Source organism: Nelumbo nucifera, chromosome 1, assembly GCF_055504915.1.
Source record: "Nelumbo nucifera cultivar China Antique chromosome 1, China Antique-T2T, whole genome shotgun sequence".
NCBI classification, from domain to species: Eukaryota; Viridiplantae; Streptophyta; class Magnoliopsida; order Proteales; family Nelumbonaceae; genus Nelumbo; species Nelumbo nucifera.
In genome coordinates, this window is record NC_142649.1 from 111273357 (window position 1) to 111298109 (window position 24753).

Consider the following 24753-nt stretch of genomic DNA (forward strand, 5'->3'; position numbering starts at 1 on the left):
TCATCTACCCATTAGTTTAATGCAATTCAGTTGTTGATGTTGATATTCTTTTCTAGGTAATAGGCTTACTGGAGATTTCATGATGGCGAGGGAGATGGGGCATTTTGAAGATTTCATGACAACGAGGGAAATGGGGCATTTGGAAGCTCAGAGAGAGGGAAGGAGGGAGGTTGAAGTGGGGGATGGTCGTGGCTTTTAAAACTGGGGAAAGAACGGATCAAAGTGTGAAGAAGCGGTGTCACTTGACTCCTAGAGAGAGAGTAATTTACAAAATATATATAAACTAATTTATAAAAGGGTAAAATAGGAAAATTTTCCGTCGAGGTCAATGACGGAAGGGAGGTTTTTGTTGATTTCTTTAAAAATCCAAAAAAAAATTTTGTTAAAGTGAAACTAAAGGGGAAGTTTTTATTATTGTTAGAAACTTTAGGGGAGGTTTTTATATTTTACCCTTTTACTTTTTACGGGTCCATCGTAGCGTGCAACGAACCGCGGAAGCCCCAAAGTTCCTTCTTCCTTTGAATGCACAGAGATTCCGCCTTTTCGTTTTGCCTCGCAGTCTTTTAAAATCCATACTTAAGTCTAGTCCCGCCCACCAAAATCTTCAGCCCTGGCCTCTGCAGTCTGTAATGGAGGTCGCTACTTCTTCGCTAGCCACTGAATCCACCAGTCCTGGTTTCACTTTAACCACAGAAGATGAGGTCGAAGAGGTTGGAAAAGGCCCAACCGTCCAAACGACTGCAAATCACTTTAATCGGACGGTTGAGGTGCCTCCAGCCGACGCAAACGCGGAGCTCTGTTCTTCTCCTTGTCAGAACTCGATACCCATCAACAATGGCGGAACTGTTATCAGGAAGAAAAAGAAGAAGAATAAGGAATTGACTGATTTCTCTAGTTCTGGTTCCGGTGCCTCTTCTTCTCTGTCTTATTTTTCTCACCAAAGGAATGGATTGCGCGGCGTTACGATTAAAAGCCAAACGCCTAAGGTTTCTATTCGCCATAGTCGCCGCAACGAGAGCGATTTAGATGCTCTGGCGCTTCCTCTGGGGATGTCGATTGCCGCCGTTGTTGCTCAGGTTCGAAAATTCTTAGTTTTGATTTTTGGGTTTTGACTTTTTTTGCTATTTTTCTTCTGATTTTTTCGAAAGTTGTGATTTTTATCAATGTCGCCTGCATACACTCGTAGGCTATGTTTGGTTTGATTGAAAATAAGAGACAAACAGAAAGTTGTGGGAAAGTTCTTAACAAAATTTGTGGAATTTTCCTTAACATTCTGTTTATCTCTTATTTTCTATCAAACCAAACACAGCTTTAAATATGCAACTTTTTCCCTTGAGGCTAGACCGATCGTCGGATGTTAGTATTTGTGAAATAACAGTAGTCTGCAATGCAAACCCTTTATGGTCATACAAACAGAGGGAATGTAAGAAAATATAGTTCGGCATTAGCTTACTTTAATTCATCTAAAATCACATAATAGAACGAACGAAGACAAAACTGTGAAATCCTTCTTTTGGTGCAGGTGTGTGCTTGGACTAGGTTCTTGCTCAATCTCTATCATGTAGCACTATGCTCTATCATGTATGATAAAAGATAAACTTTATACTACCAATTCAGCGTCTGATTAGAAATATCTGGAGTTCCTGTCATAGTTGTTAAGGCACTCACCTAGACCTAGGCATCAACTAGGTGATGAGTTTTGAGAGAAAAAAAAAGTGGAAATTCTTGGGTCTTTCCTGCTTCAAGTAGCAACTACTAACAATAAATTTTCTATACCAATACAAGTAGCAAACTAGCAATGCAAAATTTCACATATCAAGTCTAGAATTCAACAATAACAAGGGGAGGAAAAATTAACCAATAATTAATTCAGAAAAAAAATAAATAAAATGAAGATATATCAGATGTTAATGAAAAAATAAAAAGAGGGAGAACTTACCATGGGTCTGGAGGTAAATAATCAACTTTAATCTGAATATCTGATGCAATGGAAAAAACGACTGGAGCCAATGTTTTGCACACTGTTATGGAGATGAATAGAAAGGAAGGAATATAATTCTTATCTTTTCTGTATAAAGAAAAATTGGGAAAAGGGACAGAGGAAAGCCTATGGTCTGTTACTTGGGCTGTGTTTTGTTTGAAAGAAAAGGTAGGGAAAGGAAGGGAAATACAAGGTTTGTATAGGTTTCCCTACCTTTCTTTCAAACAAAACACAGCCTTGGGCCGGGGGGGGGGAATAGAAAGATGATAAGTAATTAAATAAAAAATAAAAAGAAAAAAGAAAACATAAAGGTCAGATCCATACAAACTGAACAAAATGGAGGAATCTTCATTTTATTCTAATGAAGAAAGGAGTGGGAGTGGGAGGAGGGATTAAGAAAATATAAAATGACAAAGCCCCTGATGGTGCCTGATATGTACAAAGGTTCATTTGCAGGGTTGCAGATCTCCAGCCTCATTGTTTTCTTTTCTTCTCTTCCTCCTCCCCTCCACTCTAAGCCCTCAATTGTAGTTGAAACCTTTTCCTTTTTCAGCCAAAGTGGCCTTTTATATTATATGTTATAATATTGTAGCATAGTCACCCCATAGGCCATAATATCATACACCAAAAGTCTTAAATCATGTATCCATGTCTAATTATGTTGAGGTATCCATACAAGCCAACTATGGGAAGGTGCGTTAAATGCCTAGCCATTACTTAGGTGCCCACGTAGGCAATACCTTGACAATTGTAGTCTCTATAGTGAGAACCAAAAATATTGAAGGTTAAATAATTTGATTGTATCAAGAAAGATATTTCATTTTACATATTTTTGGGGGTGGGGATGGATTTCTTCAAGAGAGTAAATATATTCAGGGTCCGTTTGGTTCGTAGTCAGAATCAGAATTGTAAATTGTTAGAATCGGAACCACAGTGGTCTATTCCCATAGTCTGTTTGGTTTAGACAGGAATCGGAATGGGAATTGGAATCAGCTGGAATGGGATTTCTTTCCCAAGGGAGGGGTGGGATTTCGATTCCGCCCAACCAAATGGTTGGTATCGGAATGGCCCATTCTGATTCTGATTCCAGATCCCTATTCCCACAAATTAAACGGGCCCTCAGTTCTTCTCCATGTTGCATGTAGGTTTCCTAGATCATCATCTACTTCATTTTTTTCTTTTAGGCATGGATTACATAACTTTTAATTCCCTAAGTCCAAGAGGTCACCTTTTGTCACTAATATTTCTAAGGAGAATTGAGGTTTCAAAAATCTTCCAGAATTTAGAGAAGAAAATTTGTTAATAAAATATTTTCATTAAATAAAAAAGAATTTGAGAACAAAAATTATCTCATTACACATAATTGGTTGTCTTCCAGAAGGATTGACTAATAAAACTTATTTTCATCATGCCAGTGCATCTTCCCTGTTTTGTCTATTGCATATGTCCAAGTAAATCTCTTTTTTTTTCTTGATTTGAAACGGTGTCCAAGTAAAATCTCTTTGACACCAAGATATTGCTTTCTGATATAATGTTTGTCCACTTACAACCTGTTGTTTGTTTACAATTAATTAAATCAATAAAAGTGCAAGTATCATTCCTTTCCATGGTTGCAATTTCCTTCATCACCTTCTTCTATGCTAGACAGTCAAGGTCTTTAAGACGTTATGGATTAACTTTTTTCTTTTCTTTTAAAGACTTGACCATACTCCAATAAATGCATTGTTGAATACAACATTTTCCTTGTGCTGCATATTTGTCAAGACAGGAGGGAAGGGGTGTTATCTGATGTCAATGCCAAGTAAAAGTGCCTTTTTTTCAGAAGATATAAAAAGTAGTGCCTTTTTTTGTAACCAACATACAGTGTTATATCTATGCTAACTGGTCTTCTACATTGATATCTATGCATTTTACTTAGAAGAACTGAGGATAGCAAGCCATAGAAGGCATGTGAGGCATAATGAGGTCCAGAGAAGTGCACTTGAGCTAATCAGGACACCATTAGAGACCACTTGCAGTTATTAAATCTTTATCATGTTTCCTCAAATATCTTAGCCAGCATAGAAGATGAAATTATAACTAAAGTTACTTTCATTAAGGAGAATATCTGGAACCAAAAACTATTACCCAATTGAGGCCTCTCAAGTGGTTCTTTTCTTAATCACCAAAGCCAACTATATATTGTTTTTTTTTTTATATATATCAGCAAGCCAACTATGTATTGTTGGCGTCAACTCTAAGGCTATAGAATTTCACTTTGTCACCAGTAGCTCTAATACTTTTTTCAAGCCAGTGTTTTAAAACCCGGCCCAAAGGCTGAACTGCTTTTCCCTCTGGGTCAACAGGTCAGCCTTCAACCTGCAGGTCAGTGGGTCAACCCCTGATGCCATCATCATAAAAAATTCAAAAAAATTTAAAAAAACCAGAAAACAGATGGCCCATTGCACGCATTAGACAAATCATTGGTTCAACTATCCAGATTGATAGGTGGTTGACTGAGTCAACAGGCTTTTGTTATATAGCAGATTTGAGGTTGACCCCAACTGAGATTGTGACCAGGGCACCAGGTCAATGGTCCAGCCGGCCAGCTCAACAATGGGTTGAAAACACTGGCTCATGCATCTCTTTTGATTTGATTTCCCACCATTAAATCTATGCAAGATTCAGAAGGCAATTATCATAGTGAGAATAGAAAAAGTCAAAATATGTAGCAAAATATATAGTTTTCTCTTTTTTTTTTATTTCTTTTCCTTTTTCAACATCCAATTAATACAATCTTTCTCATATTATCAATTAAGAAATAGAGTGATATACACATGATAGACTTGAGATTCAAAACTAACTCTGAGACTTGAAACATAATTAGTTGTCATGATAGAGCAAGGTGATTGACAGCATTGCCACCATCATTGATGCATGAAAAGTGGTTAAGTGAAAAGGATTTTCAAAACTCTGTAGTCATATATTACATAACTAGTAAGCATGATAAGCATATGCCATTGTTTCTTTTTCTATCCATCCCACTGCCAGTTTTCAATCCCTTCAATCACCACATTTAGCATTATTCAAATCACTTGCGATTTTAACTCCTTGCAGTACAAGTAATTTAGCTCTAGCCAAGTCCCTCATTACCAACTGGACCTGAGAACAAAGCAACAACATGTCTTTCTGTGTTTTTCAACATCCCTCCTGTTCCAGAGGGGCCCAGGTTACCTTGCCTGCATCCATCAAAGTTTAACTTCATAAAACCTTCAGGAGGTTGCCAAACCATCTGCACCTTTTCCTTCTTAGAAGAGCTTCTAGTCACCACCTCCCAGTCTCTACACAGAAATATTTGAGTCTACATATAGAGATTTTTTTTTGATGAATTACATATAGATATCATAGAGAAATATTGTCAAGTAATATTTCAATAGATAAGCTTGTAAGACTCTTATCTTTATTTATTTATATTTACTCGTTATTTTGAAGTCTATTGATTGAAGTTCTATGGTTAAGACCTTGTTTTACCCCTTATTTCTGAGAGGACATGGATTAATTAAATCTGATAGAAGCTGAATAGATTAGAAGAGCTAGGGATATAGGCTAAAAAGGAGATGAGGTGAGAAACAATTTGAGGACTCAATTTAACAATGCCTATAGACCCCCTAATCCTAAAAGAAATTTTAAGAAGAGATGGAGGGGGAGAGAGGTTTCTGAACTGTAGGAAGATGGAGAGCTGAGATGTCGATTGAAGCTAAGACTTTCAAGTTTGAAGAGGAACAGGTAAGAGGCAAGGAAGCACTAAAGATAAGAGAAAACAACAGGGCAACAGTACTGGTTCTAAGTGAAGTCATCGTATGGATGAAAGGATTTGTAGATGGAGCCATCATCTCCGGCAAGGTGAATGGATGGAGAAACTCAATAAAGTTCTAGGCAAGAAGTATGTAATAGAACTGAAGAGGAATTGGAAGGGCTGGTTCATCACAGTGGAGGAGTTCTTTGGAACATCTGGAAAACAGATGTTATGTGTACCGGAAGGGAGATTGCAGAAAGGGTGGAAGGGCTTTGTGAAGGTGCTGCAGTCCTTTCTCAAAGTTTTGGAAAATAGAAAGATGGAAGAAGTGGAGGAATCTGGTCAAAACTTAAAAGACCAGGGGCGGAGGAGACAGGAGGAGTCAGTGGCAGTAGAAACTACTGGAAGTGCAGAAGTCCAACATCTTTAGATGTCCGAAGTGGTGACCTGTTCATCTATACGTTGACGAATTCTGGTGGGAGCAGGGAAGGAGGATTGGAAGAAAAGAATGGTTCTGGTGGCTGATAAAAAAGTGGAAGACTGGAAGAAGGTCTTGGATGTAGTAGCCGGTGAGATAGGTGTTGGGGATGAAGCAACACTGGTTCCATTTGCAGATACGAAGGCTGTGTTGGATGTGAGCGAGCAGGAACTGAGCTTTAAAGCTGTTGCAATGGACGGGGGCCTTATACAAGTCCAGAAATGGAGCCCCATCTGCAATGAAGTTGCTGCCCAAGATGGGCGTGTTAGGCTGAAACTTATAGGTCTCCCATTCTACCTTTGGTGCGACTCTGTTCTTGAATACATTATACAGAGTCTAGGAGGAGTCTTGGTGGAAACTGATAAACGGAGCTTGGTCGCCGTCGAGACAAGTGGCCGGTATCAAGCATGGGAACATGCCGAGGTTCATTGAGGTGTGCTCGACTGATGTGTGGTACAAAGTTTGGGTTGCTGCGGAACTTGAACAGGTGTGGTGGGGAGAGTCCAAGGTTGAAGATGATGAGTCAGTGGGGTGGTGGACATTAAAGGAAGGTTTAATGGGTTGGATGGGGCAGCCCAAACGTTAGGCCTGTTGATTAAGGAAAATAATTCAAAAAATTTTGAACGAATTAAAAATAAGGCAGGATTAACCTATGCTGATGTGGCAAGGAAACCGAATGGACCAGGGGGTAGAATGACTCGGTCCGAGCCAGTCGAAATGAAACAAGGGTCGGGTGGGCCAATGAGCAAACCGGTGACTCTTTTAAGTGACCCATGTGACAACTTAAATGGTCACGTGGGTTGGGGGGAGGGGAGATTAATTCGCACGATGATAGACACAAGTAGTGGTTTATCATCGTCCCAAAAGAGAAAGGAGGTTCAAAATTCTTACCAGCAACCGCACGCGAACTGGTCAGGGGATTTATAGTGGGTTCCTCGTTGGAACAAGGAAGAGGGGAGCTTCAGACGACGACTCTCAGAGAGGCCAAACCCGAGATACTCGAGGGAGAGAGCCAAAGAGAGAGAGAGGAAGCGAATGAAGATTGGGTGATGTGCAGCGGCGATGAAGATGATTCAGTTGAAGGGGTAGAGGATGGCACCAGTATCGGTAGTGTGGATGAAGATTATGGTTACGATACAGATGATAGGGGAGAATGGGACATTGCGAAGATGTTCCGGGATGATTCAAAGGAGGACGAGAGGTGTTTAAGAGGAGGCCAGGAAGGTCAGACAGAGGTAACAAGAAGTTTGGGACCCTATGAAACAAGCAAGACTGTAGGTCTGAAGCGGGAAAACCTATTTCCAAGACCTCGAGTTGTGCAAGGCACAAATGAAAGTGCAAATCAGGAGAACCTGAAGCAGAGCTGGAACATACCATTCAGGGGTGAATTAGAGGTACAGAGAAGAGATCACCATGTTGACCAAAGGACATAAGATCTCTCCCACCTACCCAGGGAGACAGATATTGACCAACCTCGAGAACTAGAAAGGGGGGCTGGGAACATTCCTAATCCATTTTCCCTCTCACACCCAAGTAATCAAGTGAATTCGGATTTTGGTACTAATGCTATTTCTGTGTCCTTTGTTCCAGATTTTGCTTCCGATCCTTGTCTTGATGCCCATGTATGTACAGCCAATCAAGAGGGAGGGGTTATGGAAGTATTGGAAAGGGAGGTGAAGAACAACGAAGAGGAGGGGAAGGGAGATATAGAAATGAGAAAGTGTGGGCAATTATTGAGAGGGTATTCAAAGAGGTGGAAGCAAATGGGATATGGGGGGGTGAAGAGGAGAGAAGAGGGGAGGGTTCACCGGAGAGAAGGGAAGAACAGGAGGGCAAGGAAGGAAAGGAAAGTGTGGAGTGCACTGTGGAGGAGGGAGGAAATGTGGTAAGGGTGAGGAATGGAGAGGAGAGAGGAAGGGAGGGATCAGAGGAGAGGAGGGAAGGAGGGAAGGAGAGGAGGATAGGGCCGGAAAGGAATGTGGAGGAAGGTCAGTGGGGGAGGAACATAAACAAGAAGAGTTAATAGCAGATTTTGTGGGGAAGTTGGGATGCAGATTAGAAGATCTGAATGTGTTGGAGGGATTACAGAAGATGAGGGAGGCCAGAACAAAAAAGAGAAAGTTGAGTGAAGTTGAGAGACTAAAAAGAGATGTGGAAGGTGATAAGAAGTTTGGGGCAAAAGGAGATAGGAGGAAGGGGGGAAAGTAGTGGGTAGGTGTGGAAGGGAATTAAGGAAAGAGTTTGAATGAAGATACTAAGCTGGAATGTGAGAGGAATAGGGAGTGTGAGGAAAAGAGCAACAATAAAAGAGGTAATAAAGAGGTATAAGCCAGACATTGTAATGTTATAGGAGTCCAAGAGGATGGAATTTAATGATAGATGGGCAAGGAGTGTATGGAAAGCGAGGAGGATCAGTTGGGTGGCAGCTCCATCCTGGGGTGCTTTAGGGGGGGTAGTGACTATGTGGTAGAAGGATTGGAGGAATTGATTGGAAAATTCTCAGTCTTCATGAAATTCAAACAACAAGAGGATGGATATGTGTGGGTGCTCACAAATGTTTATGGGCCAAATGATTATAGAGAGAGAAAAGAGTTGTGGGAGGAGTTGGTTGATGTAAGAGGACTGTGGGATGGGCCTCGATGTGTGGGTGGAGACTTCAATGTGATCAGATATTCAGAGGAAACAAATAAGAGCAATCAGAGGGTGACAACTAGCATGAGGAAGTTTAACAAGTTTGTGGATGCCTTTGAGCTTAAGGAGATACCTCTAGCCCAAAAGACTTTTACTTGGTTAAATCTCCAATCTAGACCCATTTGCTCTAAGTTGGGATAGGTTCTTGTTTTCTTTGGATTGGGAAGAACACTGGGGGAACATGGCATCTAGAGCCCTACCTAGGGTAACCTCGAATCATTGTTGGCCCATTGTGATCTACAAGGAAGAAAGAAGGAATGGAGGACCTACTCCTTTTAGATTTGAAAATATGTGGTTACTCCATCCCAGGTTTACAATTAGGGTAAGAGAGTGGTGGAATGGAAGGGGATGAGATTTCATAAGAAGGTACAGTTCTTGAAAGCTAAGATCAAGGAGTGGAATATCTTGGAGTACGGGAGGCTAGAAGAAAGGAAGAGAACTCTGATGGACAAAAATTGAAAGCCTTGACTCTAAAGAAGAAAGGGGGGGGGGGGTAGAATTTGGAGAGGGGGACAAGGAATTAAGAGGAGACTTGAGAAGACAAATAGAGGACTGCCTACATAAGGAGGAAGTTAGGTGGAGGCAGAAATCTAGGTGTAAATGGTTACAAGAGGGGGACATAAACACTAGGTACTTTGGCAGATGGACAGAGGAGAAACTACATTTCCAAACTGGTTGTGGATGGAATTGAGTTAACTCAACAAGAGGAGATTGCTGGGGCATGTGTAGAACATTTTAAATCCATTTTGAGAAGGCCTATAAGTGGAAGTATGTGGGTGGAGGGATTGGACTGGCTAGATGTAGGGGGGAGAACAAGAGAAGTTTGGAGAGGGGGTTTGACTTGGATGAGATTAAGGAAGCAGTTTTTTCTATGGATAGAACAAAAGCTCCAGGGTCGGATGGTTTTACAATGGCTTTCTATCAAAATTGATGGGATATATTCTAAAAGAGGACCTTCTACAGGTTTTTGAGGAGTTTCATAGGAGAGGAATTATTAATCCGGGGATGAATTTCACATTCATTGCTCTGATTCCCAAAAAGAATGAAGCCTCATACCCAAGGGACTTCAGACCAATTAGTCTGGTCAATAGCCTATATAAGATCATTGCAAAGGTATTATCTTTGAGATTGAAGAAGGTTTTGCTAGACTTAATTGAACAAAATTAGGGTGCCTTTGTGAGTGGAAGACAGATTACAGATCAAATCCTCATTGCCAATGAGAGTGTGGTGAGTTTCAAGAAGGATGCTAGGAAGGGGGTGGTGTGTAAATTGGATTTGGAGAAGGCATATGACATGGTGGCTTGGGAATTTTTGAGAAAAATCATGACCAAATTGGGGTTTGGGGCTAGATGGTGTAATTGGATCATGGGGTGTGTTAGGAATTGTTATTATTCAATTTTAGTGAATGGGGCAGTAGTAGATTTTTTCCCAGCCACTAGGGGTATAAGACAGGGTGACCCCCTATCCCTTTTTTTGTTCCTACTTGTTGCTGATGTGTTGGGAAGGTTGATCCACAAAGCAGACTCTAGGGGCCTAATTAGAGGGTGGAGGGTTGGTAGGGAGGACATCCCACTCACTCACTTACAGTTTGTTGATGATACGATCTTGTTTTGTGAAGGAGGTAATGTGAGGTTCGTCAGGAATTTGAAGTTAGTGATTCAACTTTTTGAGCAAATGTCAAACTTAAAAGTGAACTTCGGGAAAAGTTGTGTTGTGGGTGTGAATATGGAGAAGGAAGAGGTTAGGGAAAATGCAGAAGTGCTTGGGTGTGAAGTCTCAGGTTGGCCGTTGAGTTACTTAGGTTTGTCCCTAGGGGACAAACCCAAGAGAGAGAGCTTTTGGAGCCCGGTGGTGGAGAGGTTTGAAAAAAGGCTTGCTTCTTGGAAAAAAAATTATCTCTCCCTTGGTGGAAGGACCACACTGATCAAGGCCACGCTTGCAAACTTACCTATCTATTTCCTTTCAGTGTTCAAAATTCCAGTGAAGGTTTCCAATAGGTTGGAGAGATTAATGAGAGATTTCCTTTGGGAGTCGGGGCTCAGGAAAATGGTGACCAGGAACAAAGCTTGTGGAGGTTTGGGGCTCAGGAATATTGGGAAAAGGAACTCAGCCCTCTTGGGAAAGTGGTTGTGGAGGTTTCCTTTGGAGCAAGAGAAGCTATGGGCTAGAATAGTGGCAAGTGTCCAAGGGATGGAGTAGAATGGATGGGATGTTGGAATTAGAGCAAGGACCACAAGAAACTCACCTTGGAAAACCATTCATGATTTGCTTCCAATCTTTTCCCCACTGGTCAGGTATGATTTGAACTTTGGCACTTGCATAAAATTCTGAGAACAAACTTGGGTGGGGAATGTTCCTCTTAAGGACCTGTTTCCCTCCCTGTATGCCCTCTCTGAGTTTAAAAATAAGCCAATTTCCTTTTTCATCACCCCTTCATCCTCTAGTTCTGGGTTTGGGTGGAACTTGGGATTGAGGAGGGCTGTGAGGGACTCTGACTTCCACAACGTCTTGAGCCTTCTTGACATCCTTGATAATGTCTTCATTGACCCCTCAAAGGTGGACTCTAGAACTTGGACCCCGACTCCCACGAGCTCTTTTTCCTGTGCTTCATTTTAAAGAGTCTTATGTCAGTCCACCAATCCTGCAACCTCTCCTTTCCCGGTTAATGAGGTTTGGTGCAAACCAATCCCTCCTAGGGTTGGTAGTTTTTGTTGGAAAGCCTATCTGGAAAGATTCAATACTGGTGACTTGCTTCAAAAGAAGAGACTCAATACATGCTTATCACCTCATTGGTGTGTTCTATGCAAAGCAGATGGGGAGGCTGGTTTTCACTTACTGGTGTCGTGCCAATTTGCAAAGTCAATTTGGGAATGGGCTTTTTCTCTCTTTGGGTGCAGGTGGAACCCTCCATCAAATTTGCAGAGCCTATTTTCTCCTTCTTTATTCAGGTGGCATGTGAAAAGGGGAAGGACAATGTGGAGAGGACCGAGGGTTGCAATATGTTGGTCCTTGTGGGAAGAAAGAATTCTTAGAATCTTTTCGGACAAGGAGAGAGGGGCTGAAGAATTGAGGGCTGTGATCCATATCAAGCTGTACAATGGCTGAAATCTTTGGAGTTATTCACAAACTACATGGTGGATGACATGTTAAGTGTTGAAATAATTTAGTTGTTGGTGTTAGGGTCTGTTTGGCTAGTTAAAGCGTTTTTTATTTCTATTTTTTTACTTCTGTTATGTCTGCTATTGTACTCACTTATAGCAAGGGCACAAGGGTCTTTTCCCTTCTTATTTCTGCCGCCCTATATATATTATAATAAAAGCTGGCGTCGCCAGCATTGTTACATTGCCAATCCCTTCTCTTCTCTTTTCCCTTCTCCCTTCTCTCTTCTTCTTCTCTTCTCTTCTCTTCCTCTTATTTCTGGCCAGCCACACTGTCAAGATGGTATCAGAGCGGGAATACTGACTGAGAGAACAGATCGAACAAACTTCATTGAGAGAACAGATCGAACAGACTTCACTCTTCCAACTTGCTGAATCTGGGCGAAACAGAGATCTGAATCTGGACTGAGGAAAACAGATCTACAACTGGTACAATCCTTCCTTTTCTCTCTTCCTTACCCTCCTTGGTCATGTACCAAGTGAAAAAACCAAATGAATCTAGGCTGCTGAATGCTGTCAGATCTTTATACCTTTATTTTTTGGGATCGTGTGATCCTGTTCCTGCGTTAAGGCGACTGTAGGTCAAGGATGATCTGTTATCTCAATTATTTGGCTTGATTATAAGTGTTAAGGATCTCTCCTGCTGATTAATGTTCTTAGACATTCTAGATACACCTGGGTTCACCCTATGCGATCTCGAGATGAAGTGCCAAAAATTGTGAAAGACTTTCAACGCATGGTGTTCACTCAGTTCCAAACGAAAATCCATATCTTCCAGTCGGACAATGCGAAGGAATACTTCCATAGTGATCTCACGGAGTTTTTTGCTTCAAGTGGGTCACTTCAGCCAAGCTCTTGTGCCAGGACACCCCAACAAAATGGTGTTGCTTCGAGTGGGTCACTTCAGTCTTGTGTGCTACATACATCATCAACCGCATGCCCTCTCGGTTACTAGAGTATAAGGCCCCACATCAGCTTTTGTTTCCTATAGCTCCGTTGTCCACCATTCCGATGCGTGTTTTTGGGTGTCGTTGCTTTGTCCATAACCTGTCCCCTACTCGAGGTAAGCTTGATCCTCGGGCTATTCCCTGTGTTTTTCTTGGTTACCTTTTATCTCAAAAGGGGTATCGCTGCTATGATCCTACCTCTCGCAAGTATTATGTCTCCATTGATGTATCCTTCTTTGAGAATCAATCTTTTTTCTCGGTTTCTCCTCAGGGGGAGAGTAGGGTTGAGGAGAAACAGGCGACTCAAATTCAACTACCTCCTTTACCTGATCCTCCTCCATTCTGGGTTTTTCATCGTCGCCATAAAAGCCAGCAGAGTTCAAGAGTCGTGGAACCTGACACTATGCAACCAACATCATCGGATTCACCAGAGGCAGATCCGTCTCATCAACCAGGTACATTTGCTCCTATTGATATGTTTGTTCCTCTAAATGTTGATTCACCTGTCATCAATGATCTTGATATTCCTATTGCTAAGAGAAAGGGTGTTAGGTCTTGTACCACTAATCATTCTATCTCTAATTTTGTGTCCTATGATCATGTTTCACTTTCATTCTGTGCATTCCTCTCTTCTGTGAACAGTGTCCCTGTTCCTAAGAATGTGACAGAAGCTTTTTCTAAACCTGAATGGACAGATGCAATGCAGGAAGAAATTGATGCTTTATACAAAAATGGCACTTGGGAGTTGGTGGACCTTCCTGAAGGGAAGGAACCAGTGGGTTGTAAGTGGGTGTTCACAGTGAAACACAAGGTTGATGGAACTGTTGAAAGGTACAAGGCTAGACTGGTAGCAAGAGGCTTTACACAAGTATATGGAGTGGACTATGCAAAGACTTTTGCTTCAATAGCCAAGATGAACTCTATCAGGATCCTTCTTTCATTGGCAGCAAATCTTGACTGGGAACTTCACCAATTGGACATCAAAAATGTTTTCTTGAATTGTGACTTGGAAGAGGAAGTGTACATAACCCAACCTCCAGGGTTCTGTGCCAAAGGCAGTGAACAAAAGGTGTGCAGGTTAAAAGAATCTTTATATGGGTTGAAACAATCACCTCGGGCTTGGTTTAGTAAGTTCCATTTAGTAGTTCAACAGATGGGGTTCAAACAATGTCAGTTAGATCACACTCTATTTGTGAAAAGAGGTGAAGGGAAAATTGCAGCTCTTATTATGTATGTGGATGACATAGTGATCACAGGAGATTGGGAGGTTGAAATACGAAGACTAAAAAAATTCTTAGCCACTCAATTTGAGGTGAAAGATCTAGGCCTCTTACATTATTTCCTTGGAATTGAAGTTGCCCGCTCTCACAAGGGCATCTTTATTTCCCAATAGATCTACTTGAAGATACAAGCAAGTTGGGGGTAAAACCAATTGACTCACCAATTGAATCTAATCATCATCTGGGAGACAGTCAGGGAGAGTTTTTGAAAGATGTGAAGAAGTTCCAGAGACTCATAGGGAGACTTTTGTATTTGTCTATGACCAGGCCTGATATTGCTTATGCAATGGGTGTCCTTAGTCAGTTCATGCACAATCCTACGACAACTCACTTTGAAGCTGCAGAGAGGATCCTGAGATACCTCAAGAAGTTTCCCGGAGCTGGTTTGTTGTTCCAGAAACATGGTCACTTAAAGGTGGAAGTATATACTGATGCAGATTGGGCAGGAACAGTCAATGACCGAAAGTCTACCAGTGGGTATTGTGCCTTTGTAGGAGGAAATCTGGTCACATGGAGAAGTAAAAAACAAAGTGTGGTGGCTAGATCTAGTGCTGAAGCAGAGTATAGAGCGATGTCTCATGTGGATAAGAAATCTGTTAGGTGAACTGGGTTTTGCAGTGAGCAATCCTATGTCACTCTACTGTGGCAATAAAGCTGCCATCAATATTGCTGCTAATCCAGTCCTGCATGTTAGGACGAAACACATTGAAGTGGACAAGCATTTTATTAGAGAGAAACTTGTAAATGGAGAAGTGTGTACTCCATATGTCAGCTTAGAAGAACAACTTGCAAATATCTTCACCAAAGGTCTTCATCATGTGTGGCACAAAGATTTGTGTGACAAGTTGGGCATGATTGACATCTATGCTCCAACTTGAGGGGGAGTGTTGAAATAATTTAGTTGTTGGTGTTAGGGTCTGTTTGGCTAGTTAAAGCATTTTTTATTTCTATTTTTTTACTTCTGTTATGTCTGTTATTGTACTCACTTATAGCAGGGGCACAAGGGTCTTTTCCCTTCTTTTTTTTTTCTGCCGCCCTATATATTTTATAATAAAAGCCGGTGCCGCCAGCACTGTTACATTGCCAATCCCTTCTCTTCTCTTCTCCCTTCTCTCTTCTTCTTCTCTTCTCTTCCTCTTATTTCTGGCCGGCCACACTGTCAAGATTAAGGAAGTGGAGTGAGATTACAAGCTATGAAGTCCAAATCAGTTGTGAAAGTGTCTTGGACACCCCCACCTGCTGGATTCCTAAAACTGAACTTTGATGGGAGTTGTAGGGGGAATCCTGGATAGTCAGGGATTGGGTGTGTTTTTAGGGATGAGAATGGGGTCATTTTAGCCATGTTCTCAGGTCCAATTGGAGTGGGGGAATCTCTTAGAGCTGAGATCTTGGTAGTCATGGAAGGTGTTCAGAAAGCTAAGGAAATAGACGTCAGAAAACTCATAATTGAAGGGGACTCGGAGGTGGTCATAGGGTGGTTGAGGAAAGACAACTGTGAATTATGGAAGTACAGCAATGAGAAAAGAAAGTTCAAGTGGCTGGTGCGGGAAATGGAACTCAGGCTGAGTTGGGTTAAAAGATCAGCTAACTCTTTAGCTGATGGGCTAGCTAAACAGGGGATAGAAAGGGATGTAATGTGTTGGGCTAAGTTGTAACTAATTTGCTTCTTTTTTCCTTTCTTTCTTTGAGGACTTAAGTTGTCTTTGGAAGATAAGAGAGTTTGTCTTCCTTGATGTAACTATTCCTGTCATACTTTAATAAATTACTGAAGTTGTTATTGATCAACAAAAAAACAAAAAAGACCCCCTAATCCTGGTGAAGGCAGGCGTTGATCCCAGATCTCTGCTGCAATCAGCTAAATGCTTTACCAGCAAGCTAGCCGGCACTCCATATTGTTGGACTGAGGCTTTGTTAAGTTGATATTTTTATGCATAATGTAATCAATCACGGGTCATCTCCAAACATCTTATATTCCTAATTGCCTATGAAGGAATAATTGGGTACCGCATTATGGAAAGGATTTTAGTAGTTTGGACATTCCTTTCATTTCATATCATATAAACATAAGACAAAATGTTTTTTTTTGTTTTTATCAGTCATAAGACAAAATGATATTCAACACCTTTACTATAGAATGCACCTTTATCCATTTGGTATTTGTTCTTAGCTATATATGGCATTAGAGTGATAAAATAATTTTAAATTGCTTCTGTGTTCATCATTTCTGAAAATATCATTGAATACTTTAAAAGATTAGGCAATGTTAAGCATTTCATGATTTTTTTGCAATAATATAACCAATACTTTCTATTTATGGTAATCAATGTTTTCCACTTTAAAGTTGAACTTATGCTCACAATTCTTTTTCTCTGAATATCCTTTTGTCTGTTGATCATGAGGGTTTGGTATATATTTGTCTCAGGTGTTGGACACCAATAATGCAGCAAGGGAAAGGATTCCTGTAGATCACCTTTCAAAGGTACTCTTGTTGAACCCTACTGCAATACTAACTGTTTTGGAATGGTAGAATACTGATGTGTTTCATTCTATTGCCAATGGGCATATTTATACAGTAAGCTGCTATAATAAATAGAAAGAAAAAAAAAAATAGAAAGAAAAGAAAATAGAAAGAAGAAAAAATAGAAAGAAGAGAAAATAGAAAGTACAAGAATAGAAAGAAAGGAATAGAAAGAAAAAACTTTCTAAATCAATCATTCCACAATCCTACGAATATATACATTCTATTTTCAGGTCTGAACCAGTAACCCCACGTTTTCCAACACTCCCCCTCGAGCTGGTGAATAGAGATCCTCCATTCCCAGCTTGGCTATAATTCTCCGAAAGTCTATACTATTGAGCCCTTTAGTAAGTACATCAGCCAGTTGTCCTTTTGTAGACACATAGGGAGTGCAAATCAACTTGTTGTCCAGTTTCTCTTTTATAAAGTGTCGGTCAATTTCGATGTGCTTCGTCCTGTCATGTTGAACAGGATTGTGAGCAATATTGATGGCTGACTTGTTGTCACAATATAGTTTCATAGGCTCTTCTCGTGGAATCTTCAGGTCTTCTAAAATTATCTTCAACCAGATTAATTCACACACTCCTTGTGCCATAGCCCTGAATTCTGCCTCTGCACTTGACCGAGCCACTACATTTTGCTTCTTACTCCTCCAAGTGACTAAGTTTCCTCCTAAGAAGGTACAGTAACCAGAAGTGACCGTCTATCTACTGGAGATCCTGCATAATCGTAATTTGTATATGCTTCAAGAGTCAGTCTTCCATTTCTTCTGAATAAAATTTTTTTTCCTGGATTGGCTTTCAAATAGTGCAGAATTCGATGAGCAGCCTGCAGATGAACTTCTTTAGGATTATGCATAAACTGACTTATTACACTTACAGCATATGCAATATCCGGTCGTGTATGTGCAAGATAAATGAGTTTTCCAACTAATCTTTGGAACATCTCCTTGTCTACACTTGCATTCTCGTTGGCTTCTCCAAGTTTATGATTGGGATCTATAGGCGTGGAAGCTGGTTTACATGCCATATTTCCTGTTTCTTTCAAAAGATCAACAGCATACTTTTGTTGAGAGATAAAGATGCCTTGTTTAGAATGTGCAACTTCAATTCCGAGAAAATACTTTAGTCTCCCCAAGTCTTTTATCTCAAATTCTCTGGCAAGGCAGTTTTTCAATGCTTCATTCTCCTTTTTATCATTCCCAGTAACGATTATATCATCCACATAGACTAATAGTGCAGTAACTCCCCCTGAGGCTGTGTGTTTGATAAACAATGTGTGGTCACCTTGACTTTGCTTGTAACCTGTACTCAGCATTACCTTCGTAAACCTTCCAAACCATGCTCTCGAAGATTGTTTGAGACCGTATAATGCTTTCTTCAACCGACAAACTTTGTTCCTTTTAATGCCTTCTCCAAAACCCGGTGGAATGTCCATGTATATCTCCTCTTTTAGATCACCATGGAGAAACACATTTTTTACATCAAACTGTTGCAAATCCCAATTATAGTTAGCAGCCAACGATTGTAACACCCTTACTGTATTCATTTTAGCTACTGGGGCAAAAGTCTCCTAATAATCTACCCCATAAGTCTGTGTATATCCCTTGGCTTCCAGGCGTGCTTTGTACCTTTCTAATGACCCATCAGATTTGTACTTAATTGTAAACACCCATTTGCAACCTACTGTCTTCTTGTTTCTTGGTAGATCCACAACTTCCCATGTGTTGTTTTTTTCTAATGCCTCCATTTCCACTCTCATGGCTTTTCTCCACTCCTTATTAGAAAGTGCCTCGGCTTGTTAAGGTTGGCTAGAAAACTTTTATGGGATTTAGAGAATCTTTGGAATGATACATATTTGGCTAAAGGGTACAATGGGCGTTCAGTACATTCTTTGGTTCCTTTTCTCAATGCAATAGGTAGGTCATACTCATACTCAGACTGTGAAGGTGTAGGTTCAGGATCTAAGCATTTCTCAGTTCTAGGATTAGGAGTTGAATCTTGGACTTGCACAGGTTGAGGATCTGGATTTTTCCTCCTAGAGTAAACCTGCATATATCTCACATTATCATGCACATCATTCGTGGGGTTAACAGTGTCCGAATTTGGTTCAATGGTCGGGTTGTTTGACTCTTGTTGAGACTCGGGAATGTGGGGCTCAGAGGAATGTGACTCAGAGGGATGTGATTCTTGACGATGTGAGGAGGGTAATACATCTAGGGAGAGTAGATCCGAGGCCTTATCTTCCATTAATGAGAGCTCCCCCTGAAGATAAGGTTGAGTGAAAAAAGATTTTCCTTCATCAAATGTGACATCGATGGAGGTGTAGAATTTTCTGGTGGCTGGATGATAACATTTATAACCTTTCTGAGTTGGGGAATATCCCAAGAAGACACACCTGATTGCTCGTGGGTCTAATTTTCCCTTATTATGGACATGAACAAAGGCAGTGCAGCCAAAAATTCTTGGTGTGAGATTATTTGAGGCTCGAATATCAGGGTAAAATTGAGAAAGGACTTGTATTGGGCTTTGGTTGTCAAGAACTTTAGATGGTAGCCTATTTATGGTGTAGGCAGCAGTAAGGACAACTTCCCCCCAATATTGTTTTGGCACCTGATTTTGAAAGAGGAAGGCTCAGGTGGTTTGCAAAAGATGGCCATTTTTTCTCTCAGCTACCCCATTCTGTTGGGGAGTGTTAACACAGGAGGATTCATGCACAATGCCTTCTTTCTGAAAAAATGGGGACAAATTCTGATTAAAATAATCTGTAGCATTATCAGATCGAAACCTTTTAATTCTCACACCAAACTGAGTTTGGACCATGTTATGAAAGTTGGGAAGAATCGTACCCACATCAGATTTAGGCTTAAGAAGAAAAATCCATGTGACCCTAGTGCAATCATCAATAAAGGTGACGAACCATCTGGAACCAGTAATGTTGGGAATTTGAGAAGGGAAGGAGTTGAAGATCTTTTATTGCTGATTGGGAAAGAAACCCTTTTGTGCTTAGCAAGTTCACAAACATCACAATGAAAGGTTTCAACATCAATTCCTTTAAACAAGGAAGGAAGCATTGTTTTTAAAATAGGAAATGAAGGATGACCAAAACGGAAATGATGACGCCAAATTAAATCTTTATTGGAGGTAGATAAGAATGACTCGTGTGTGACATGCATAACAACGTGAGATGATTTGCTGGTTGCTTCAAGGTAGTAGAGTCCATCTCTTTCCTTAGCAAGTCCAATCTTCTTCCCCAAAACCTGGTCCTGAAATACACAGTAAGAAGGGAAGAACACAACATTGCAGTTCACATCCTGGGTGAGTTTATGTATAGAGATAAGGCTAGTGGATAACTTAGGAACATGAAGCACATTTTTAAGTAATAGGGATGGAGTAATTTGAATATTCCCAATCCCTGCCACTGTGGTGAAAGAACCATCAGCAACAGAAATTTTTCTATTACTAGGACAGGGTGTATAGGTGAGAAAATGTAGTGAAGAGGGTGTCATGTGGTCAGTAGCTCCAGAATCAAGAATCCATGGAAAAACACTAGCCGAGGCATGTAATCCTAGAGATAAAGACTCACCTGAGAGAGCAAGAGAGGTAGAACCACTTCCTGGTTTCAAGGATTTCAGGAAGCACCTTAGCCTTTCAATTTCTTCATCATTAAATGGTCCCTGACTTGAGTGTTCTTGCTGCGGGGTTGTGGAGACATTATGGGCCTGTTGAACTTCTTTTGAAACTCCTCGATTTCCCCATTCCTTGCTGGATGTGGGAGGTTTCCCATGAAGTTTCCAGCACCAATCTTTCATGTGTCCGGGCTTCTTGCAATAGGTGCACCAGAGGTTATCGTTAAAGTCACGGGTGGTTGTGTCACGAGCCAAGTTGTGATTGTTCTCACCCTTTAAACCATTGTAACTTCCTCCCCTTGCCACCATGGCTGAGCCTTCGGGATCTTTAGGCTCAAGCATGATTCCACGACGGCTTTCCTCAGCTCTGACAAGGGCTATGACTTCATTCAATTGAGGCACTTCTTCTTTGCCAAGAATTTGTATTCGGACCTGATCAAATTTAGCATTCAGTCCGACCAAAAAATCATACACCCTATCTCTTTCAATAAAATTCTTCAAGATCATAGCATCATCTACGCACTTTGTCTCAAGAACCCGATAATGATCAAGCTCATGCCATAAATTTTGCAGCAGATTTGCATACTCTGTAACACTCCTGCTCCCTTGTTTGGCCGCCACAGTCTTCACTTTGACCTCATAGACACGAGCAGCGTCATGGGCTTTGGAATAGGTTTGTCGGACAGCATCCCAAATAGCCTTTGCAGAGGGAAGAAACATACAAGTATCACTGATCTCAGGTATCATTGAACTCCACAACCATGACATAATCATGGAGTCCTCTTCGTCCCAAGCATCAAAATTTGGCTCGCCCAACCTTGGTCCTGTTCCAAGGAGGTGACTAATTTTTCCTTTTCCCTTCAAATACGCACTAGTTGTGACCACTTCAAGTAATTCTGGTCATTCAGTCTATATATTGTCTGAATATTCTGCAAATCACCAGTGTGAGGATGAGAATTTGTTGCTCTTTCATCGGTTTGGACGGGAGCACTTGTTGCAGTCATGTTGGACATTTTTAATGGAGGAAAAATAAGACTAGTAGGAAAGGAGAATAAAGGAACACTTCTGGTTACAGATCAACACTGAAGGCCAGAAGAGAAAAACACAAAAAACTGGCAATGAAGGCCGAAAAAATCTCAAGGTTGACAAACCTAGAGCTCTGATACCATGTTTTGGAATGGTATAATACTGATGTGTTTCATTCTATTGCCAATGGACATATTTATACAGTAAGCTGCTGTAATAAATAGAAAGAAAGAAAAAATAGAAAGAAAAGAAAATAGAAAGAAGAAAAAATAGAAAGAAGAGAAAATAGAAATCAATCCTTCCACAATCCTAGGAATATATACAATTCTATTTTCAGATCTGAACCAGTAACCCCACGTTTTCTAACACTAACATTTATTTTTCTGCTTCCTGCAAATTTGTCTGTGGTCATTGGTTAGGGGCTGTGTACCACCTCTGGATTGTTCTCCAAATATTACATTGGTCTGAATAGTTGACTCTCTAGGAACTGCTTAATCACAGTTTTATTGACTAAGGGTCAGCCAAATTGGATGTTTGGGATCACACAGCTGTTTATCTTTTCAGCTGTGGCCCATCCAGGAAGTTCTCTATCCAGAGTGATGAAATTATTGTTGCTTTAAAAGGTGAATCCTACCATCATGGTTGGTTGCCCTTTCCACTTCATATTTTTCCACATTTTTTTTTTCCATCTGGTAGTTCTAACTTTGTTGAGATAACTGACTTCAATACATGGATGACAATGCAGATTTTCATGCTGGCAGTGAAAGAATCTTTAGCCAATGTAAGGCAGATTCCTCTGACTCATCCATCCTATTTTTTTGGTAGAGTTAGGGAGAGATGGATATGACAATCCACCAACTCCTTAATTTTTCATTTGGTCTTCACATTTTTACTATGTTGCCACTTTTTGATATATCAGATTATTCTAGATGCTAGGGGCCATTACTTGGTGTAATGGTAAAATCTCAGGCTGGCAAGCGTGAGAAGAATGTGGGTTGGAGTCTGAGGGTGGCCACTTTGTGCGACAAAATGCCAAAGGTTAGGACTGTACGTCTGTGTACCCAGTCTGCCCCTCCCAAAACCCTAGATAGCTGGAACCAACATTGGGTAATGGCCTAGATCATTCTAGACGCTCATACATATGGTATTCATTGTACAGATGGTTTTTTGTGCAGGCTTTTGGGTACAAGTTTGACTGTTTTGCAAAGAATTTTGGAAAATCATTTCAGAGCACCCTGAGGACCTTACAGTTGATCAATGAAACATCTCACAATAAGGAAAGAAACGACTGCAACTTAAGATTACAAAATTGTCATCAAGAAATGGTACCACCTGATTCTTTCGATAAACAAGATCCCATAAGCAATTGTGACATGAAAAACTGCCATATTGAAGCCATCCCACCTCAAGCACCATTCAGTACTGTTGAAGAAATGCAAGAGAGTGTGATATCAGAATCTATCAACCAGGACCTCATACTGCATGGACAAATAAATCAACAGTTGGCTTGTATTTCATCAAGCACAATGGGTTCTGGTTTTAATCAGTCCATGGTTAGCACCCTTAAGCAGTCTGTCATAGAGCAAGCTCGTTCTAATGATCTCAAGGCATTTGAGATAGGTCTAACTATGGAACGTATGAAACTGAAAGAGTCACAGCTAGTTCTCAACTCTGATTCAAATCGTTTAGAGAGGTTTAAATTATCCATGGGTATTTCGAAAGCATCCTTCAAAGCTGAGAAATTTAAGAACCAATTAGAAGAAACAAGGCATGCAGAGCTGCTCAAGAAGTGCATAGATTGTCTTGTAGCTGGTCTTGTTATCATGTCAGCCTCTCTTGCATATGGGGCTTATGTTTATTCCTATGATCGGATCATGGAGGCCACTGAGTCATGTGTACCTTTGTCCAAGGTTGGTACAATTTCCTGTTCTTGAGTTCTAACTGATTAAAGGTGTCCAGAAATGATACCATAGGGTAATGCCTGAATTCTGTTGCCTTGTTTATCTAAGAATAAATTGTTGTACACTCCTGATAACTTTTTTTCTTCCAATCAATATACAATAGCCACCATCACATTCACATTAACTGGGTTGTAGCTTACCCACAGTTGCTTCACTTCTCCATGAATTGAGTTTAACTGAATCAGAGCACATATTGCATTTAAGTGGATGACAGACTGTGGGCAACGTCATCCATGGTGGATAGACGCTCAGGTTATGCTTCCTCCCAATTTTTCTTTTTTCTTATAAGATGTTGATTATCTTTTTATTTTGTTTCAGGAGTCTAAATCTTGGTGGGTCCCTAAGCCAGTTTCATCTTTCAATTCTGGCCTACAAATGCTAAGATGCCAGGTTATAGTTGTCAGCCGGATGCTGTTTGGTATTTTAATGATTCTGGCAATTGCTTATTTGCTTCTGCAACGTTCTTCAACTTCTAAGCAGGTCATGCCAGTGACTTTCATCCTCTTGCTATTAGGGGTTTTCTGTGGTTTTGTGGGCAAGCTTTGTATAGATACATTAGGAGGGAGTGGATACCATTGGCTCTTCTTTTGGGAAGCTTTATGTCTGCTGCATTTCTTTGCAAATATCTGTACTTCAGTTTTGTTTTCTGCCCTGCATGGACCTATCTCTGTGTCCCCCGGAGCTGAAGCTAAGACAATATTGCCGTACTCTATGCGAAGATTTGCCTTTTATGCTATTGCTCTTCTGTTTCTACCATTACTTGGCGGTTTGATGCCATTTGCTAGCCCCAATGAGTGGAAAGATCACTTCTCATTACTGATATCAGAAAGTGTTGTAGTTTATAGGGAGTAGATGACTGTACAGGTGTGCATCAGAGGAAAAGAGGTTTTGAGTGATGCTTGCTTCTTATTTATAGGTTATTTCTGCGACATGGATAATGAAAAGGAATATAGGTATTCAGCACTGCATATCCTGGTATCATTTGTGTAACTTAAACAGTAATACATGTTTATAATTATAAGGAAGAGTCCCTCTTTCTGTCTTGATTTGTTGAATAGTAACTGCAAATATAGTAATTGGCATTCAGTATCTTGATCTTATTACTATTCATTCTATTTCTTGATGGGGCAAGGAAAGGATTTTAGCCAACTATAGAATGTCTGTCACCTTGACATGATGGGGTCTTACCATTGTGAGGATGTGTTTCCCCTCAGCCTAAGACAAAGATGTTTTGGAATCAATGTAGTGAACTTCTGAGGCGCTCGTTGCATCTACCATCTCTGGGTGAACTTGTTACTTTGAGGAACTAG

General features: G+C 40.6%; 1 protein-coding gene across 2 annotated transcripts; it reads left to right on the forward strand.

Annotated features, from left to right (window-relative positions):
- Positions 1–477: 477 nt before the first annotated feature.
- On the forward strand, positions 478–24532 carry LOC104589300 (protein CPR-5). Of its 2 annotated transcripts, XM_010247561.3 has the most exons (5): positions 478–1076; positions 16733–16789; positions 22228–22263; positions 22658–23392; positions 23762–24532. In XM_010247561.3, exons 1-5 carry the CDS (start codon positions 630–632, stop codon positions 24293–24295), a joined length of 1809 nt encoding a protein of 602 aa, XP_010245863.1. In that variant the 5' UTR covers positions 478–629; the 3' UTR covers positions 24296–24532. The 2 variants fall into 2 exon arrangements, with proteins under 2 accessions (XP_010245863.1, XP_010245864.1); XM_010247562.3 differs by lacking the exon at positions 22228–22263.
- The last annotated feature ends 221 nt before the right edge of the window (positions 24533–24753 follow it).

What these genes read in the sequence shown, in the direction of transcription:
- LOC104589300 (XM_010247561.3), top strand. Translation starts at nt 630, where the DNA reads ATGGAGGTCGCTACTTCTTCGCTAGCCACTGAATCCACCAGTCCTGGT. An exon ending in TGAAAGAATCTTTAGCCAAT is followed by an intron (nt 22,264 to 22,657) that starts GTAAGGCAGATT and finishes TTTTTTGTGCAG; the next exon opens with GCTTTTGGGTACAAGTTTGA. An exon ending in CATGTGTACCTTTGTCCAAG is followed by an intron (nt 23,393 to 23,761) that starts GTTGGTACAATT and finishes ATTTTGTTTCAG; the next exon opens with GAGTCTAAATCTTGGTGGGT.